The sequence below is a fragment of the Jatropha curcas genome, chromosome 9 (assembly GCF_041381405.1).
Source record: "Jatropha curcas cultivar XTBG-Jc1 chromosome 9, XTBG_Jcur_1.0, whole genome shotgun sequence".
In the NCBI taxonomy this organism is placed as follows: domain Eukaryota; kingdom Viridiplantae; phylum Streptophyta; class Magnoliopsida; order Malpighiales; family Euphorbiaceae; genus Jatropha; species Jatropha curcas.
The window spans coordinates 25,109,420-25,118,133 of record NC_143159.1 but is presented as its reverse complement, the minus strand read 5'-3'; the positions used below and the strand labels follow the sequence as shown (position 1 = coordinate 25,118,133).

Here is an 8,714-nt window from a genome sequence, read left to right as displayed (position 1 = left end):
AATACGAATGACTCCTCTGCTTTTGGTTTGATAATTCAGGACTGCAAATCTCTTTTGTCTGAGATACCAGTCGCAAAATGTAATTTTGTTTATAGGTCTGCAAATGTGGCTGCACATACATTAGCAGTTGGCACACATTCCGAAGCAGGCTTGGGGGATTGGAATTCTGTACCACCTCCTGCTCTACTTGATTTTTTGATTTCGTAATAAAGTTTCTCATTTTAACTTCAAAAAAAAAAAAAAGTAACGGAACCAGTGGTCAAACCCGTCGGCTAGACTAACTAAAGTCAAATCCAAAAACAATGACAGCTAAAACTGTATAAGTAATTAAATATTAACCAGTCATATACATCACATTGTGCGGTTATTAATTTTTTATTAATTTCTTTTTGAACCTGAACCACAGCACAGTGGTTCTGCATGGGACTATTATGGAAACGACACTCTCAGTTCAATTTTCTCTATTCACAATGTTAGGATTTAAACTCTAGGTGCTGCTTAAATGATTTATTACCTCACTTCACTGGACCAACTGGTAGTTTATAATTTTGTTATTAATTGTTGAAAAATTAAAAAAAATTATTACTTTAAAAGAATACTAATAGTGTTATTAATTCTCTTAATTATTGAAAAATTTTAAATAACATATCACTAATATCACTAATGATATTTAAAAAGTCAGATTACAAAATAATCAAAAAAAAAAAAAAAAAAACATAATGCTGCCTCAGCAAAAATGTTGATATAGGTGTGGAAATTGAAAATGAAATAGTCACATCAACAACTTCAGGAATATCAAAGAGTAAAACTGTTCCTTTGCTTGAAATGCAAAGGAATTTCTTCTGGACAATAGTTTTCTACGGATGGATTTTTGGGCATGCAACTGATTGCTAGATTGTTTCAATTTTGAGGTTTCTAGCATTTATGTTGTTAGACTTTTTTTTTTACTATAGGATTAGAATTGAAGTTAGAGATAATTTATAAGCATGAGTATGTTTATTAAAAAAGAAAAAAAAAAGAAAGTAAATCTTGTGAATTTAGCATCTCCATTTTTTAAAACTCTAGTACTTTTAAACAATTGTATTTCTAATCCCATTTCTTAACATGTTTGTTCTACTTGTAATTGCCAAATGTTGAATGTTAAACCCTACATATGTTAGCAGTGGTTTATCAATATGTATCTACACACCCATACATATATATTAAAAAGTAATATGTTTTGTCCTTTTAATATGCCCTGTGTATATCCAAATAAGCAAAATTCTAATATCAGTTGTCGTATGAACTATATATCCTATCTTTCACTAAACAATCAGATATATGATTGATTGTTGTATCCCCTGAAACAAAAGGCCGCAATACAATTTGTCTGTCCAGAATTTCTATCTAAAATTCCATAATTCATCCCAACTAATACCCCGAAACAAAAACTGCTAAAATTTTTAAAAAGTGTCGTCAGCTCAAAAAGTAATCACTACGATGATAGTCTTGGCTTGCAAAAGGAAGCAAACTGAGTTGACTTAAAGTAACTTTTGTATGCTGCTGAGTTTGTGATTCAGGAATAGTTGTCTTATCATTCCTCTTTCTAGAAGCTTTTAATTTCTGCATGGCAGCTATCTGAGTTGCAGTTCTACCACTAACATATTGCACATGTACTTTCAGGTATCTGTTTAATAAAAACAATATGTAAACAACCATTTTCAAACATTATGATCAATCAGTAGTCATCTAAGCTTTAATAACAATGCATAATTTTATAATAAAAATAAATAATAATGCATAATGGTGGTATGACCTCCATTTAATGCTTTGTTATTTCCCTGAATTTCCATGTGATGAATGCTTTCTTGACAAATATTCCATCTCCTTCTTGCCAAGTAAGCTGCCACATAATAAAAATTGGACTCACATTTGCAGAATTATTTTTTCAATTTGTCACGTCATCTAGAGACACGAAATTGCAAAATGTTACAAATTAAGCCATTTAATTGTTGCCGATTTCCGTTGAGACACCCATTGACATGAGGCATTATGTGCGAGACTCTCATTTTCTTGGAAACTTAACCCCTTGTTTGAAATAAATGAATTCCATAAAATTTTGTAGAATTGATTTACAAATTTAAATTTTTGTGTTTTGTGTGAAAAGAAAAAGGAAGAATTCAATTGTAAGGATTTGAATATAATTAAACCAGATTCTAAAAAAAAAAGCCACCTATAGACGCTTTACGCCCAATCATTCCTGAAGGAGTTGGACAGAGAAAGCAATAAGTTTTATTTTTTCTTCAGCAAAAATCCTCTAAAAAAAAGTTAAAATATTAAAATTAAGAAATCACTGGAGCAACCATTGAACCTCAAGAGAGATATAAATAATAAAATAAAAACACACTAAAGAAAGAGAAATGGTTACTGAATCTACCAATAATTGCCTTCAATCTTGCCGAGCACTGAAAAATCTTAATTTTGTTTTAAAGATTAGGAACATAAATATATTGTTGAAACTATTGTGAGGGTGTTTTAGTTTGAATGGAATAATAAATATAACTTAAAACTATTCTAATCACTGCAATTTCATGTTTAAAAAATTACATTTATATATATATATATATATAAATGTTAAAAAAATAAGTTGGAGTGCTTTACAAACTTCCAATGCTCATTTTCTACTTTTTCATTTTCTTTTTCTTTTTTGTTAGACATGTTGATCTGTTCGACTCCTTCAGGGCCTAATTCTTCATCACCTACATCAAAACACGCAAAGGGTCGAAGACAATCAACTCTATATCTTGCACGAAAATTTAGACTCCCAGCAATTTTGTCTAATTCTTCTTCTTTCTGTTGTCCAATAAAACGACATCGACAAAATAAATTCTCTTCAGAATATAGTAGACGTACACCGCAATTCATCACTTTGCAACCGTGTAAAGGATTGCCATCCATATCTTCAGGGTAGAATTCAACTACTAACTCTCTATATTTACTGAAATGATCATCTTTTGTAGCGTCCACACATGGATCATACCCGAAGAACATAGGATATTGTCTCCCAAACTCTTTGTCATGATAAGTACAGAGAGTTCTTTCACCGTACCAACCACCAAAATAGGAATGGAGATTTCTGCACTCTCCATCCTCATTTTTTAAACGATATCGACATCTAACCTGGAAACCATTGTTACCCATATAGTTATTGAATTTAATAACAACACACAGATTGAATCCCATGAACTGGATGTTAGCCCACTGTGAAGGTAGCCGCATTCTCGTAGAAAATCCTTCATTTTGATGGCCAAACCACCTCGGAATTCTATATCCATGAATGCAAAAACTAGATTCCCCTGCTAGAACCGATGGCATCTGCAACATGAAGATCACAGCTATTAATTACAGGGAAATTGTCGGTTAAAAAAAATCAAAAGATCAAACGGAAAGAGAGACCTGATGACGCAGTTTTTTCCCATAGTGCCAAAATTTTGTGAGGGCGTGGTTCATGATGTTGTGCATTGCAGTGAAGGACAAATTGCAACAGTCAGTGAAAAAGAATTCAAAAATATTTCCCACTAATCCATTTGAATATAAAGGTACTCTAGACAGTGAAATGCAATTATGTGCGTCTAATTTTGTCAGCTGCGGTGGAAGTGCTGGTAATGATTTTAAATTCTGGCAACTTCTTAAACCAAGGTATTGAAGCTGAAAGAGCTTATGGATACTTCCAGGTAGGTGTCTGAAACTATTTCCACTTAGATCTAGTGCTTCAAGTGAGAATAAGTAACCGATGCTATAAGGCACGCCCAATAAACTGCAATTAGTAAGATATAGCTTCCGTAAATATAGACTATTTGCTTCTCTGTCAGGCACGTTCATAACACCCAAGATCACTGGTGGCAATATGGAAAGATTTCTGCAGTTTCTCACTTCCAAGCTTGAAAGCCCCTTCAAATTTTCAATAGGTGAGGGGAGACTTGTAATGGCTGTTCCGTCTAAATAAAGATACCTCAATGATCCCATAACCTCTACAACTGCAGGAAAAGTTTGAAACATGGAGCAACCTGACAGATTAAGCCTTTGCAAGGATTTCAGCTTACAAATACTGCTAGGAAGAATTTGAAAACTTAAGCACTTTTGCAAGCTCAATTCCTCAAGCTTACATAAATACTCAATTGAAGAGGGGATTTTGTGTATACTTGTTTCGTCTAAAAACAACTTCTTTACATTCCTTGAAACATCTGGAAACTTGCTGATGTTTGAGCAACCAGAAAGAATAAGATTTTCAAGAGACGCCAACTTAGAAATGTCACAAGGAATGTTCTTAAGTCTTTTGCAGTTTTTCAAATCCAAACAACAGAGTTTGGTGAGATGGCCAATTGAGGAGGGAAGTTCTTCTATTGCAGTTCCCCTCAAGTACAAGTATCTTATATATGTCGACATATCTGGAAGACTAGTGATGTTTGAGCAGCCAGAGAGATCAATAATCAAAAGAGATTTCAACCTTTGCACACTTTCTGGAAGATTCCTAAGATGTATACAGTCCTTTAGATTCAAAGTAACTAGTCGGCCGAGATTCCCAATTGATTTGGGCAGTTCTTCTATGGCAGTCTCGTTCAAATTTAAATACCTTATGTTCTCTGCAAACTCCGGACATTCCCTGAAATTTGAGCAACCAGAGAGGTTAATTGTCTTTAGAGATCTCAATTTATTGCCAATCGGGAGATGCATAAGGCTTCTGCAGCATTTCATATTCAAATCAACAAGATTGTCTAAAAACTGAATGGATGACGACACTTCTACCAAGTGAGGACAGTTTTCAAAATTAATTCTTTCAATATTCTTGGCCTGTGACAGGTCTGGAAAAGTAGTCAAGCGCTCAGAGTAACTAAGATTAATGTCTTTCAAGCTCACAAGATTCTGCAGAAATAATACAAGAAATTAATGTTTACTCAACCCACAATGTTTTTTTAAAGAAAAAAAAAAGGGGTAGTAAAAATGAAGCATGAAGATAGATCTTATAGCAAACCTGCACTCCTCTCCATAGTTGTTTAACGTTGCTGTATGCTAGGTTCAGTTCAACAAGTTTCTCTGCTTGAAAATTAGATGGCATAGACCTTAATGGGTATCCATCCCAGTGGAGATACCTCAACTCATCAGAAAGAAACTCAAGGCCATGATGAAGGTGCAATTTTCTGTTATTTCCAATTCTAGCATTGTAAATTTTAAGCAGTCTAAGATTATCCATGTTCGCAAAAGCTCTGGAACATAAGTTCACTTCTCCTATTGTTGATGCATCCAAAAATATCCCTTCCACATTTTCAGTTCCCTAGATATCACATCAACGAATAAATAGTGCATAAGTTACGTAAATATATAAAGTTTCCAACTTACTTTCGTATATGTGTGTGTGTGTGTGTGTGTGTGTGTATGAAGGACACATAGTACACACCCCAAAGGATATATTCACATCATGCATATGGCTCTCACCAGATTTTTGGTCAACACTTGAACGATATCAATAGGATTCCACAGTCTACTGCGCTTGCCCAGCTTAGCAACAGATTCCTGCCGCACAATTTCATGAGCCATTTCAAGCAACAAGTCATGTATCCCTAGTTTGTTTTCAAGGACAGTAATGAGGCATCTATCAACTAGAACACTGATTCCAATATCAGCTGAGAAACCACAACCATCAAGGATTCTTTTAACGAAATCAATTTGGTGCCCCTTAAAAAAGCAAGCAATATCAAGAAATACACTTTTCTCTTCATCATCTAGCATATCAAAGCTTATTCTTAATACATTACAGATTTGAGAATGTGGACCTCTTCCAAGCTTATTCAGTGCACTTTCCCAATCTCGTTTCCTTCTGTCAAATAGATATGAACCCAAAACTTTAAGCGCCAATGGGTTTCCCTGAGCATAATTCACTACCTTATTTGATAAGTCTAACCTATCTTTCGGGGGATAGTTTTTCTTAAAAGCATACAAACTGAACAATTGAAGAGCTTCATCATCATTTAATCCCTCAACTTCATATACATCATCAACTATATTCTTAAGAACCTGCCTATCTCTAGATGTCACAATAACTCTACTTCCCAAACCAAGATTCGATCTTCTAATTAGGGCGTCTAATTGATCTACATCATCCACATCATCAAGAAGAAGAAAAACCTTAGTGCATCGGAGCCTGTCCTCATTGGAAATGGACCCCATGTTGGGACTTAGAGTATGTAGATTTTCTTCCTCTAATATTTCAAATAATAGTTTTTGTTTTAAAAAATCTAGCCCACATCTTTTTGACTCTTCCTTAATATTTTTGAGAAAGCAGCAACCTTCATATTCACTTGAAACGCTATTGAAAATTGCTTCAGCAATAGTCGTCTTACCTATCCCACCCATACCCCAAATTCCAACAATCCGAACATCTGGTGACCCAAAGCACAACAACTTTCTAATTTGTTCAATGTGAGAGTCTATCCCAACCAGGCCTTTTGAATTTCTAAAGGATGCATGATTCAACTTCCTCAAAATATGTTTCATAATATCATTCACAAGCTTGGCCTCAGGTCTGCAAAATATGAAGAACAAGTAGTAGTGACATGTGAGAAGGAAACAAAGGAATTGATAAGAGTTTTGTCAAATCATCATTTTCTTTTTGATTACTGTCTGCAACAATGGAAGGAAGCCCACAAGAAGTTAGATTAACACAAATGATCTAATTTTTCTTCCATAGTTAGCATTTATGCTAAGCATATAAAATTTTTACATACTAATAAAGTTTCCACTAGACATGCTAACCAGAGGAAAGAAGGCCTGCAAAGGAGTGAGAGGATTAGAGTGTAGAGCTATCATCTTGCAACCTACAAATCTCAACATGTTATTAGATAACTTGTGAAATTGGTGTGCGCTTCTTAGTTGAATATCAACTAAGAGGATGTGCATCCAGAATTTGTACAAAAACTAGAGAGCGCTACAAAATAAGTTTTTTTATTGCATTTTCAACCAAGACGAGAAAATTCACAAAGGAGAAAAAGCACAACTCTTTGTCTCAACCTTCCAACTCAGGTACGTGATTTATACTGTTTTCATCTTGTTATATATTTCAAAGATTAGAAAATATAAGCAGATTATCAATTTACACATACCTAATCACCTGAGAATCCCATCCAGATATACTAGCCGCTTTCATCAAGTCGACCCTCCACCTTGGCACTTTTTCCATTTTCTCCTTAAAGTTCTTATCAACATGAGTAAATGCATCCGCAAAACTCCCGCTTTGTTCTTGTAAAAGAGATGGATCTATATGATAGAAAACTGGCAAAACTACCTGTCCATAAGTATCTTTGCATTCAATAATTTTGGACATTTCATCCAAGCACCATGGAGAAGATGCATAGTTTTTGGAGAAAATGATTACAGAAATCATCGATTCTTCAATCGTTCTCAAAAGGGCAGGAGTTATTTCTTCCCCTCTTTGAAGGTCATTGTCTATGAAGGTCTTGACTTTTTTACGATACAAAGCATCATAGAGATGACTAGTAAAATTATCACGAGTATCCTCACCTCTGAAGCTAAGAAACACATCATACTTGCGTTTACGACTAGCGGAAGAAGATGCCATAATGGATAGTTTCAATATCTTATGCGGTACTGTTTTCCTGGAAAATCAAAATCGAGAAATAACCATTACTGACAAGTGTTGTGCCACAGAAATAATAATCGAATCCAATAAAAGGACTCTACAACTTCAAGACCATCAAACATTAAAAACTTTAAAAATCTTCTAATGGGATCAGAAAAAAAAAAAATAAATAGAAGAAAGACTGTAACAATTATCCATGCCTTTTTACTAAATCCTTTAGCGTATATTAAACTATTAAACAAAAAAAAAAAAAAAAAGAAAAAAACACAAGCCTATATTTCTGATATCACCAGAAAGGAGAACGAAGCTCAAACAGGATTGATTATCAGACTCAACTTAGGTTGGAATAGGACTCGATAAATATAAACAATCAGAGAGAAAGGAACCTAATTTACATATTCATCAGAAAGACAGAAAGCAAATTGAACTGAATACCACAAGGAATAGAGTTTTGATCATCTTATCTGTTATACCACAAGGGAGAGAAATATCATCCATCCATTGCCTTTGATCATCTTATCTGTTATACTGTAACAGAGAGACTAACAGTTTTGACTAAAAGACCAAGGTCCTTGCTAGCTTGCCTTCATGGAAATTTAAGGAAAATTTCTTTTCTTTCTCCTTCTGAGTTAAAAAAAAAAAAAAAGAAAAGAAAAAGGCAAAAAAAGACTTTTATAAGATATTAGAAATTCTTATAAAATATTGAAATTTAGATTTATTGTTTTGTAATTCAGCAATTTAAAAAAAAATGACTTTTACAAAATATATTAAAAATATTACAAAATATTAATAAGTAAAATCTAATAAAGTATGAAAAATAAATACAACATTTGATAATCTAAAAAAAAAGTTAAATATCTCATCATTTATATTTAAAATTCTATACTTATCATTTAAATTTAAGTTTTATTATTTAATTAAATTACAGAGAATTTTACAGATTATAATTTGATTTTAAAAACTAGTTTCACGTATTATTCATGTTTATTTCTATTTTTTCTCTTCCTCCTTTTGGTTCTCTTCTCCCAGTCTACAATATCACTCTGCAACTATTAGTTTAATATTCATAAATTAATATGTA

General features: G+C 33.3%; 1 protein-coding gene across 2 annotated transcripts; it reads right to left on the bottom strand.

The window, feature by feature from the left end:
• Positions 1 to 2,538: 2,538 nt before the first annotated feature.
• On the bottom strand, positions 2,539 to 8,243 carry LOC119370221 (disease resistance-like protein DSC1). 2 transcript variants are annotated; one of them, XM_089726082.1, is made up of 6 exons: positions 8,107 to 8,243; positions 7,137 to 7,649; positions 5,473 to 6,559; positions 5,012 to 5,311; positions 3,436 to 4,902; positions 2,539 to 3,354 (listed from the first exon to the last, which is right to left on the bottom strand). In XM_089726082.1, the coding sequence occupies exons 2-6, from the start codon at positions 7,610 to 7,612 to the stop codon at positions 2,614 to 2,616; spliced, it is 4,071 nt and encodes a 1,356-aa protein (XP_089582208.1). In that variant the 5' UTR covers positions 7,613 to 7,649; positions 8,107 to 8,243; the 3' UTR covers positions 2,539 to 2,613. The 2 variants fall into 2 exon arrangements, with proteins under 2 accessions (XP_089582208.1, XP_089582207.1); XM_089726081.1 differs by having other exon boundaries at positions 8,069 to 8,197.
• Between the last annotated feature and the right edge of the window lie 471 nt (positions 8,244 to 8,714).

Bases quoted from the DNA above. Each gene is read 5' to 3' on its own strand.
- LOC119370221 (XM_089726082.1), bottom strand. From the start codon at position 7,612: ATGGCATCTTCTTCCGCTAGTCGTAAACGCAAGTATGATGTGTTTCTT. The intron at 6,560-7,136 runs GTATGTGTAAAT...CATATTTTGCAG, and splicing joins TGGGATTCTCAGGTGATTAG to ACCTGAGGCCAAGCTTGTGA. The intron at 4,903-5,011 runs GTTTGCTATAAG...TTATTTCTGCAG, and splicing joins AACTATGGAGAGGAGTGCAG to AATCTTGTGAGCTTGAAAGA.